Source organism: Pygocentrus nattereri, chromosome 18 (genome assembly GCF_015220715.1).
Source record: "Pygocentrus nattereri isolate fPygNat1 chromosome 18, fPygNat1.pri, whole genome shotgun sequence".
Classification (NCBI taxonomy): Eukaryota; Metazoa; Chordata; class Actinopteri; order Characiformes; family Serrasalmidae; genus Pygocentrus; species Pygocentrus nattereri.
The window spans coordinates 31216436-31228967 of NC_051228.1; the positions used below are offsets into that span (position 1 = coordinate 31216436).

The window sequence follows — 12532 nt, forward strand, 5'->3', positions numbered from 1 at the left end:
AACTGTGCACTTGAACACTCCCTCATGTGCTGCCTGTCATATCTGTCTGTTTGCGCTCCCCCGGCTCTGCAGGGCCAAGCCAGTATGTCTACTGAAAGAAGGAAGAGAAAGGAGTTAAAGCCAAGTGGAGCTGGCAAAGCAAGTCGTTCAGGCTCTGTGGGTTTGCTCTAAGGTGCAGTGGAGGGAGAGATGTAAATAGTTTGAGGAGTTTAGGCCAATGACCCAAAGGTTGTATGTATTTCCAGTGTGGTGGTTCTGCCGTGCGAGAGATCTGCTGTCACGGGACCGGGTATGCTTGTGTGAGTGAGGCCGCTGTTGTGTTGTTTTGCACTTGATGGTTTTTGGGCCTTATGAGTTGCAGAAACCTGTCTGAGCGTGTCTGTGTGTGTGTGTGTGTGTAAGAAAGGTGTTCAGTGAGGCAGAGCCGTATGGGGGCTCAGAAAGCGGATCAGGACCCCTGCCAGACAACCAGAGAGAGAGGGGAAAACCACTAGAGCGCAGGGATGTAGATGCAAGACAACATGCAGAGTGAAGAAGAAAGTGAAATGCCTGCAAGGAGACTTCTTTTTTCCTGAAGATGCTGCAATTCTGTGCAAAGTATACCGAGTTAACTCTTTCACAATCTGCATTCTCTTCACTGGTTTTAGCCCAAATATCTGCCAAATCCCCAATTTATCAGTGATAAAAGAACCCTATTCATGTCAATTCAGTTCTTGTGGAAATGGCCAGGTTTTACTGGAAGGAGCCTAGATTTTATCCTAAAATGCCTTTTTCCGGTGCATTTTCACACTGATATAAACCTTTTAAATGACATTTCTGTTTATAGAATTTTTATAATGAACCAAAAAGTCTTAAATCTACAGTGTGAGAAACTGCATAAGGATATCTGTTTGAGATTTCTGTGCCTAAAGATAGAAAAGTTCTGTGCAAAGCAACGCAGCATGTGGAACTGCAGCTGGTAGAGCTGCCTGTCTTCTGTTTACTAGTTTTAGTCGGAATACCTGCCAAATCCCCAATTTTACAGTGAGCCATGCCATTGTTATTGCCTGATTATAAAACTATCATGGCAGTCAGTGGTTATAATCTCACAAAAATGCACATGCTGTTTGATTCTCTTCTCTCTTGTGTACTGCTAAGCAGGCTGGGGAGTGCAGCAATAGGAAGTGCGGATGGGGAGAGGAATCTGTGGATTACGGGGTAGATTGGAGAGCAGAGAAATCCTCTTTTTATGAATCAGTGTGCTACTGCCTCTCATAGCCAGCGCCCACTGGAGGAGCCGCTTTTCGAAGAGCAGCAGGCAGCAATTAGCAGCTTTTAGTGGAAAACCCGCTAAAGACCAGGATTTAATGCCCAGTGTGTTTCCATTATGCCACTAGTGATACTCATTTATTTGCATTGTGCCAAGTAAATGCAAAATGCAAGCTTTCTGGCTTAGTTTCTCAGTTTTCCATTGGATCTAAACATCATTCCACATATTTCACCTTGACATTTTAGTAGTAAATATAAGGTTCATGTAACTTAGTACTCCAATAACTTATTTATGAATTACTTACTACATCTTTTTATGCAAGTGAATCCATCAGTTTTTTCATATAAGCTGTTAAGGTCAGAGATTCCTCTGGCTTCCCTGAATCTTCAAGTAATGTAATGAATTGCAGATGGTGAAATCTCTAAATTAAGTTCAGTTGAGTGTTGAAAAACATTATTTCTAAACTGTTGAACTGTTCAGTCAAGCAAGTTTTTGCAGACTGGTGAATGTGCCTTTCATTAATGCTCCTGTATACCCATGTAAAGTTCCAAAACAGGTATTTTTGATCATTCCACAAACTTCCCAGTGTTAAATCGGCCATGTCCCAAATTTTTATGTTAATGTATTGCGTGGCATCAAAATTTGGAATTAGTGTAGATTTACACAAATCAATAAAACTCTATAAGGGATAATATTTAAAAAATCTTCTTTGTGCTGATTTCAATTAAAAACCTTCACCAAATCACTGCTTTCCATTTTATTTGCATTTTACCTACTGTCCCAACTTTTTTGGAATTGGGCTTGTAGCAACAGGCCAAATCTTATCCTAGTAGAAGGCAAGGTTACAAGCTAGTATGGATACAATAAAAGGCAATAAAATCTACAAAAATAATATGGCTACAAGGCTTACAAAGCTAGTCTGACTGCAAACAACAACAAAGCATGGCAGAGCACAATCAGATGAGTCAAAAACTGGAAGCAAGTGATGTCAATTGAAATGTCAGTCTCCATGATGAACAAGGCCGTGCTGATTTTAAAAACCAAGCTTTTCTTACCAAAAAATGCATTTGCACCAAACTAAATTTGCAATATGCCAACCTTATAACACCCAAGTATGTTATGATGCGAACTGGTGGCTGCAGGTTTACAGTACTTGTTAACTACATTAGCCTTGTATCTTAAGTGAAAAACTAACTAACATCAAACATGTTTTGGCTGAGAGACACAGCTTTTATGTAAGTCTTGGTGCTTTATTAACCAGCTGTTGTTGGCCACAGCTATGCCATACATCAGTTTCTCTAACAGGTTGCTCTAAGCCTAAGCTACGTCTCATTCTCACTGCCCTCAGCTCTTGACTTTCCGTTCTTGGTGTTCAACCACACATCCCCTGGGGAAAACTAGCAGTACTTTCACATTAAGAGTCATCAGAATAACCAGTACATAAATAATAAAGAACCAATTACTTAAAATAACATTTTCAAAAACATTTCTTGAACACACTGCAATATGTTTTTGCCAAATTTCCCTTTTAAGCACTGTTCAGTACAAGATGCGATCTATCTTTCTTCCGCCTTATTGTGCCATTCATGTTCATGAGCCTATCTTTTAGTGCACAACTGTGTTTACAGTGTAGTGCTGTGCTGTTTATGGTTTTATATCAGATTCATTGCGCTAGCACTGTTATGCCATCACTAGCCTAGGTGTGCCTATGCTTGTGTATAGTGCGTCTGACACTAGCCTAGCGGCATGTATGCATATAGTAATGCATTGTAATGTTGCCCCAACAAGGGGTAAATGATTTTATAGCTAATGATTACTCCAGATAGTGCGGGGTGTTGGGTTGCCCCGTCAGCCCAATGGGGCAGGAAGGGATAAAATGTGTCTCCACACTCAAACAACCCTCTATTTTTGCTGTAAATCCAACAGCTTCTTCTGCTTTTAACCCTGCTTAGTTCTGCTTGACAGAGCATACACAGTCTGTAGCCCTGGCTGTCTTAGAAGTGACAAAAGGACCCTTAAATTTGCTTCAGTAGATTAAAAATGTGGTTAGTTGTTGGTTTTGCAGTGTTTTGGCATACAGTGTCATATCCCAGGGTGCCAGTACAGATGTTCTGCTCCACAGCACCGCATGTGTGCGATTGCGAGCTGAAACCAACCCTCATTCATAACTATCAGATGGCTCATCTGTTTCAGAGCTGCTGCATAGATGAGGGATGAGCTGTCTGAAATGGTCTGAAAAAGACTGAGACTGCTGGCTAATTGTAATTATACCCTCATTATTAAAGTCTAATGAAAGATAGTGTTAGTTATTAGACATATAATTATGTGTTTGCTACTTGTGCTTTTGAAGTCTCTTGAAAGGGAAGTAATGATGAATGAGAAGTACTGATGAGTTTGAGTGAAAAATAATAAGGATGATTTGTCAGTCTTGTGCTGTACATCACATGGCAGATCTCTTCTCTGTCTATGTTCCTTAATCAAAATTCCCCACAGATACAAGATCCTGCTGAACTCTGATGAGGTACAGTACGGCGGGCATGGGCGAATCCAGCAAGACACCGAGTTCTGCTCTGAGCCTTTGGCCTTTAGGAATCGACCCAATTCATTTCTGGTCAGTTTCATTTCAGTAACGTTCACCGACTGCAAAGTCAAATTTTTGTTAGTTAATTCAAGTAATGCTTTGCCCAAAAATGGAAATCACACAATTTTCCCTTCACTCTTAATGTAAACAATCAGCCAAAATATGTTTTGTGTCAGATTTTAGCTTCCTCAGTTTTACAATTAAACTAAACTCCTAATGCAGGTAACAGGAAATGCAAGCTTAGATTATCAATAGTTTTTATGGATAATTGACTCTTTTAACACATAGGTCACAGCAGATAACATGTAGAGTACTACACAATACAAACATTGGGTCTTGCCAGGGCTGTGCCTCTTCTAGTCCAAACCACATTTCAGTGAAATCTGTACAGTCAGGGCCCTGTAATCTTCTGTGTAGAGTCATTTTGGACCCCTTCAGTTTGTTGAGTGCTTAACATTACCAAAACTATTGCGCGGATTGTGCCTTTCAGCCTAAATGTAATGTTCCCTGCGTTAATGGTGATCATGTTAAAAGAGTACATCCGTATAACTATCTAGTCACTATTTTTGATGAGATTTTGAAATATAAATACAGAAAATGTCATCCAAGGCAGTTAAGGAAGTTGAACGTCTTTGGTGGTAAAGAAAAACATTCTTTTTATTATTCTTCTATTGAGTGTCATTTCATTTTCATGCATATTGCTGTTGTAGGAAGAAAACCATGTATCTCCATTTTGTTTTTCAGTTTTTCACATAATCTAAAAATGCATGTTGTCCTTTACATTGTATGTAAATTTCAGGAATGAACTAAAAGAAACGGCCCAAAATGACGGCCTGTTTTTATCTGGTTCTATTATTTTTTTATTATTTTGATGTTCATGTATGTACCTATATGTCACCAATCTGTAAGGACCCAGCCTGTGCCACCGTCTGCCAGCAGAGGGCAACGACAGTAAGGTGCCATAAGTTCAGGGAACTCCAATTCCCAGAAGCCCTCAGGCTGATTAGACCCAACCTGGCACACCTGTGGACTCCTCTACTTAAGGCTGTGGCACAGAACAGCCCTTTGTCACACCTTTGTAGAGGGGTGACCAGTATGGTACTTAGCCCAGGTGGGTATTTAAACAAAAAGAGCTGGAAAAAGCAAAAGTGTTCCAAAATTGCTTAAAACAAAAAGAAGGCTTGAGCAAGAAACCGCTCCAAACCACACAAAAAGTATTCTTATTTCCCTTTTGTTGGTGTTTTACCCATTTTGGCTTGTGCTTTCCAGGGGTACGGCAGTAACTCCTCAAACCGCCAATCAGTACATCGGAAGATTGTGTCTGGTTCTGGGGCATCTCAACTCCAACATACATAATCACCAAATTCACATACCATTACCTTAATAAATTAAAGACTCTTTGTCAAAGGTTTTCCTCTCTGCACTTGAGTCTGCCTCCCTGCCATCCACCAACACAATCCTGAAATAATAAAAGTTCTATTAAATTTAAATGGATTAAGGCTTTTGCTGACAACTTCAAGCCTAAATCATCACACACATCAAAGCATGTTGAGTGTTTGCAATCTTAAATGAACTTGCTTATGTGGTTTTGTAACAGGGAGTGAGGAGGCGGACGCATGCACGGAGATGAGCCAGATTTATTAAGGGCAAATCCAAAATCAGGGTCGTAACAGTCCAAAGTCAGATGGCTAACACGGAGAGATTGCAGGACAAACATGACGAACAGTACATCCAAACATGGTACAAAGACCAATCAAACAGGCTTACACAGTACTTCCAACACAAGCATCAAGCAAAGACCAGCACTAGACTAATGAAAACACAGGGCTTAAATACAAGAGGGCTAACGAGGGTTCACAAGACACAGGTGGAAACACGGGTGAGAATCAGGGGAGGAGTCACCAAAACAAGGGGCCGAACTAGGAAACCAAAACAAATGCACATGGAAGATCAAAACACAACACGAACACATGTACAGGATCGGAGGGGCCAATCATGACAGGTTTCTTGCACTATGACACTTGAAAATGTACAGAAGTATGAACATTTAATACCAGTGGGGCTGTTTTTAGTTCAATGACTTTACAGGCTTTTACAAGTTTGTCCCACAGTTTCATCAACTATATAAGCAATAAGTATGTGTATGGGCACCTGAGTACTTGGTTAACTGTTTGGGATGCCAGTATTTAAATACTAAAATAACTCCGCTCAGGTATTTGTTGCATGTCATCACATGAAGGTGGAGAAAATACACAGGCTAACAATTCAGTGAATTTTTATGTTTTAATTTGGGTGACCATACCTCCCCCCCCCGACATGTCCGCTTTTTAGGTCCTCTTTAGCTTTTGCTCTCTCTAATGTACGACCTGCTATGACCTTTTCACTTTAGGTCCCACTTTCTCGCATGCCACCATTGGTTGGTCATGTCACGCCTTTCACACAAAAATTGATCAAACTGCAACTCAGTCATTGCCCTTAGCACCACATCAACAGCCAAGAGACAGAGCAACTGCTTGATTGTCAACAGTCCGTGTCAAACAAAGGTGCTAGTGATCTAGAAGCCTGAGTACATCAAGAGAGCTGAAAAAAGGGGTGCATAACTTTTTTTTTTTTAATTTATGACCATGAAAAGAAAGTGTTATGTCAAATGTCTTTAAAAGCTGAACTATTTCTTCACTTGTGTATTGTTAAGGGCCAAAATTTTAATGGAAAGGAACAAGATTATCTGCCCATAATGGCTAATGGCTTATTTTCCTGTTCCACCTTAAATGGTGCCTGAGGTACCACAATGCTGCACAATTGGGGCAGTCGTGGGTTGGAGGTTGGGGAACCAGCCCTGTGATGGGAAGGTTGCTGATTTGATCCCCTTGGCTTGATAGTCCATGACTGAAGTACCCTTGAGCAAGGTACCTAACCCCTAATTGCTCCCTGGGTGCCGTGGATAGGGCTGCTCACTGCCCCCAGTGTGTGTTCATTAGTGTGCATGTATGTAGGTGTTTCACTGCACGGATGGGTTAAATGCAGAGGTCTAATTTCAATGTGCAAACAGTGACAAATGGTTGTAAATTCTAAATTCTTCCAATTCATTTAAGGTGGAATGGGAAAATTCAAATAGGAATATGGCAAATGAGAATCTGACTTCAGCCTCACGACTTTTTAGTGTTTGACAGTTTCTCGTTGTAGACTAAACATATCAGGAAAGCAGCTGCAGTGTGTGTGTGTGTGTGTTTTTTTTTTGGGGGTTTTTTTATGCAAATAAGTCAGTTCGTCTGAAATCTTTCTTTGCCTTTTCATTAGCTACTGGTTGGGCAAGACTGTTGTCTGTATTGCTATGGTGAGCAGCAGTCTATGTGGCAAACTTCAGTTTTAAAGGGTGAATTAGCAGATCTATCCTACATTTAATGCCAGCATTTAAGATCATTTACTGTTATCATAGTGTTTAGAACAATTGAGGGCTTTATTTTACTACAAAGGAGGATTCTTTTATTTTTTACCTAAAAACCTAGTCCTGCTGGGGAGCTGCAACAGGGCAGTAAAAGAGCCACTTGTGGCTCCTGAGCTGTACATTGCCAACCCCTGGTTTATACCATGCTAACTTGGTGGCTGTAAGGTTGCATTCATTGCTTGTTGGCAAAACTAAATAAGCAAACCTTTGCCACCAAACATGCCATGCCTGATTGACAACTTTTTTCGGGTGGGGGTTCGTTTAAACTATTTTTGGCTAAACTACTTTCCACTGCCCAGATGAGAGGAAGGAATGAAACTGGAATGAGATAAATGCAGCTGGCAAAGTATCACCCTTCACTTTTGCACCCCTATATGATGATATGTAAAGAACTGCTACAGATGTTAATGAAAAGCTCATGAATAACTCCAGAATGGAGGAGGCTGCTTAGACCATATTGTGACCCTGAGCATCGTCATTCAAAATGTCGAGTGAAATGCATCCCTTTACATCAACCTCGCTGATTTTTAAAGCCATTTGACGACATTCACTGGGAGAGCTTAAGAGGAACCATTAGATCATGTTATGCTAAGGGAGTCGAGCCTCTTAGGAAAGTTCTATGCTTATGTGCATGTAACATGATTATTAACACTCTAAAGCATCTTTTAAGTGAAGTGAGGAGTCTTACAGAAGTCCTATCCTTTGCCGCTGCTGACTGGGTAATGCATTAAACTGTCGCTTCTGAAGAATTCAGTGGTTTGACATTTCTTTTACAGGCCACTGAATATGGATATGGATCCAATTTCAAAAGAAATCCTCCAAATAATTACAATCAACAAGGTTTATTTGAACCAAGGACAGAGTTATGCGTGTTAGTGCATCAGCTATGTCTCAAGTTGCTGATGAACAGCAGGCCCTTGAGTAGACTTACGAGTTCGTCTACCTTGATAGCATAATTGGCAGCAATTATTGTGCCAAAAAGACTTCAAGGCCCAGATGAATGAAGTCAGGTGTTTTTAGTAGATCCAATCCATCTGGAGTTTAGACAAAGACAGTCTCAACTCAGACTTTCATTTTAGAATCTTGTAAAAGCACAGATTTGAACAAAGCCAGGGCTGGTCACAGTGGCCATCTCTTTAAAATATACAACATCCCCTGACCGCTTAGAGTATCACAAAAACCTGTCCAACAAAACCGACTGGGCTGTGCTAAAGATGAAGATCTGGGGTTCCAGTGGCTTGCACATGACCTGGGGGTGTCCTAAGGAAAAGAGCCCTGTGGATTACGGCGCTATTGGCAGATGAGTTGGAGAACAGTTAAGAATAGCATGAAATAGACAAGAGGGGTGGAGAAGACAAAGGAAGGCACATAAATTGAGCTCATCACTGCTCTCTCAACAGAAAATTACAAACAATAAGAAATAATGACCTCTATGTCACCTTTTGGAGTACTAACAGCACTGCTTACCAAAGCTCCAGCCTGTAGTCAGGACCCTGGTGGCTCCTTTGAGCCCATTTACTTGAAACAGTGCAGTTTGGGCATAGACACTCAGTTGAGATGTTGTTTTTTCAATAGTATCACTTTCCTCTCTTTTAGTGGGCATAGCCCAAATTATTTTTACTCATCTGAAAGAAAACTTTGGCTTAGAATAAATCCAAAAAATACCACAAAAAATTTGAAAGGTTTATTTTGAAAAATTGAGGGGAAAAAAAGGTAATGAGTTTGTATCCATTGCCAAGACACTGGAGGTCTGCATTTAGATTGTAAAGAGTGGTGAAACAAAGCAGTCATAACTTTTCACACAATTAACTTATGGTCAAATGTTTATTTTATATATATATATATATATATAAATAAAAAAACAGCTTTTGTTTTATTTTTACCAAACTAATTCTTCCTTTTTGTAGCATTTTCTTTTTCTGCTATTGCACCTGAGGAATACAAAGAGGCAGGTTTCAAGTCTCATACAGAAGTAATGATTTCTTCAATTTCAAACCAATATGTCAACAGTCATCTACAGCATTGACCTACTTGAGCCTATTTGTGTCAAGGCAGGGAATATTCAAAGCTTTGCAGGCCAGTGGGCCCTCAGGAGTTAGAGATTGAGAACCTCTGATCTGGATGATGGTTTCTGCTCTATATTGAGCTCCACTCTCTCTGCATTGGACTTTACTTTAGTATCTGGTTGATCTGAATGAATGATATTTATATTCATCATGGTTTTGAAGAAGACAGTAAAGTAATCTAAGTGAATACTGCAGTAAAACTTGTGGGGCTTTGTTTTATAGATCGTACTACAGGAAGAGTTAGAGGTGATATGGCTTCTTGTTGTTGCACTATAAAACAAGCTTGTTAAACTGATAAACTTTGAATGATGATGGTGCTGTGACAGGAGAAAAGTGAAAGGAAATGACCAGAGGCTTTATGATTTGATTATTAATCGAATGATGGTCAGTAGATCCAGCGATTACAAAAATTGTCGTTTGCAGGTCTGTTAGCAGCCAAAGTGGAATTGTCATGAAAACTGATTTTGGGGGAAAAATGGCTTGTGCATCATTTACTTAAAAACAAAATTGCTCCATTTATGTTGTTATAGTTTCGGGGTCTTTTTTTTGTTGTTGTTTTGTTTTTTCATATTTCTGATAGGTTGAAGTGTACTGCTTTTGCTATTATTTTCGAGGTGTGGGTTTTTTTTTTGTTTTTGTTTTTTTTTAATAACTCATTACGCTGAGCAGGAACAACCTGCATTACACAGCAGCCGTTCATTACCAAGTTTGTAGAGAAACAGAATATTATACATTTAACCCCTTAAATGGCCAGGGTCCACCGGCACTCAGGACCCACACGGTCATTGTACATGGTGGTGGAGGGGGGTAAAGTATGTTAGGTGAACGCTTGGCAAACTAGAACTAATATGGAACAATGTATTATTTTCAGCTTGGGTCAGGACCAAGAGATCTGAACTACATGTACTGTATAAACACACTGTAAATAATATTTATATGGCACATGCTGTCATTCTGACATTCTAATAAGCTGCAGGAAACACAGCGTGTGATATGACTTCCATTGTTTTCATCTTGAAAAAAGAGGTTGCTTATTGCACGCACAGCTTTCTTACAGCACTATGACGGGTCATTGTGAGGCATAATGGTTGTTAGGTCACCTCAAATAACAGATGTTAGATTAATCAGGTATGGAAGTAATTGTTAGTTGCAGCGCGCTCTCTCTCTCTCTCTCTCTCTCTCTCTCTCTCTCTCTCTCTCTCTCTCTCTCTCTCTCTCTCTCTCTCTCTCTCTCTCTCTCTCTCTCTCTCTCTCTCCATTTCTCCATCCTGTTTTTACCTGTAATAAGAGCAAGGCTGGTGTGTAATCTACGGTTTAAGGAGCTGTCTGTAATCATTTTGACTGAGGAACGTGAGTTTCAGTTCTAATAAACTCTGTTCTGCAGTGACTAAGCAGAAAAAGACCCTGCCAGTGTGCCCACCCAGTGACAATGTGGCCATTTGCGTCCTTGAGAACATGCGATTATGTCTGCACACAGATCCATGTGTGTTTTTATCTCTCCTAGTAGCCTGGTGAATTCAATCTGCATAATCCCTTTCATGAACATTTCCAAAGAAAGATCCTTACATCTTTGCCCTGTTAAGACTTTGATTTAATTACAGTACTTTTGATTTATTCTATTTGAAGGCCCCTTAAGCAGCTCTGTGCTGGAAATAGCTGCAGGAAACAGGTCGGATTTAGGACAAATGTAGAATGACTGTGTTCTACAGACTTTGGTGGATTATAGACAATGCATTCTATCACGCAGGGAGACGATGTGAAAGACACAACGAATGACAATGCTGTATTAGAACATCTGTGCTGTAAATTTCTTAGAAGGAGAAGGAAAAGATTCTCTTAACTAGTCATCACTAAAGCTCTGAGGAAAGTGCAGTATTTTAGCCCTGATTTCTACCTTTTTCACCTTAAAGTCAGACAAATTTCTCTAGATAGACAAAGCACTTCTTGTAAATAAGTGATAAGAGCGTCTGCTAAATGCTGTAAATATAAAATGTAAACAAATAGTTTAGCAAAAAATCCAATTTACACGATTGTTGTCAACATGGTGGGTCTCTGTTCACCTGAAATTCGTGGATACAGTACAAATGTAACTAATTTGTTGTTTTAACTATATACTTGATGACTTTAAATCTATACTTTGGACTTCTGTTTGAATGTAAAACAAAAACAAACAAAAAAAGGTAAAAATGCTACCTCAAAACAAGACAGTCCTACAAAACTAAGCAATGAACAAAAAAATACAGCAACTACTATCAACAAATACTATCAAATACAGCAACTATCATGCTACTGTTATGACCAGTGATGTCTGACTTTTCGAGGTGAAAAAGGTAGAAATCAGGGCTAAAATACTGCACTTTCCTCAGAGCTTTAGTGATGACTAGTTAAGAGAATCTTTTCGTTCTCCTTCTAAGAAATTTACAGCACAGATGTTCTAATACAGCATTGTCATTCGTTGTGTCTTTCACATCGTCTCCCTGTGTGATAGAATGCATTGTCTATAATCCACCAAAGCCTGTAGAACAGTCATTCTACATTTGTCCTAAATCCGAATTGTTTCCTGCAGCTATTTCCAGCACAGAGCTGCTTAAGGGGCCTTCACATAGAATAAATCAAAAGTTTGTTAAACTCTTAATATAAAGTCCACAGACCTGTCAGTAATGGTGAAGCAAGCAATCATTAGGCTGAAAAACAAAAACAAACCAATCACAGATGTGTTTATATATGGATCAGATCAACACAAACTTGATTTGTAATGCATAGACTTCTGAAAAAAGTCCCAAATAAAACTACCATCAAACTTTCATTTAAAAGCACTGATTCAAAGCCTGCAACCTCATCCGTCAAGTGTGGTGGTGGTGGTGGTGGTGGTAGTATTATGGCTTGGTCTTGTACAGCTGCCAGTACAAACGGATTCCCTTGTAGTTATTGATGATGTAACTGCTGATAAATGCAGCAGGATAATGCCTGAAATCTATAGGGCTATAATGTCTGATCAGATTTGGCCAAACACTTCAAAATGTATTAAAAGTGCAGGGCAGATAGGCAATGACTCAAAGCGTATGGCAAAAGCAGCCGAAGACATGCTATATATCGAAATGGCTGTAATAAACATAAAATAACAACTTTGTCAATGTCCATATATTTATGGACCTGACTGTATATTCTGCATTACCATGTATTGTCTCATC

General features: G+C 39.6%; 1 protein-coding gene across 1 annotated transcript in view; it reads left to right on the forward strand.

Moving 5' to 3' along the window:
- The window catches only part of gbe1a (glucan (1,4-alpha-), branching enzyme 1a), a 235988-nt gene that overhangs the window by 203329 nt on the left and 20127 nt on the right, over positions 1-12532 (forward strand). Inside the window, exon 15 of the mRNA XM_017681944.2 lies at positions 3743-3860. Coding sequence (XP_017537433.1) covers positions 3743-3860 — 118 coding nt within the window. The remainder of the gene's footprint in view (positions 1-3742; positions 3861-12532) is intronic.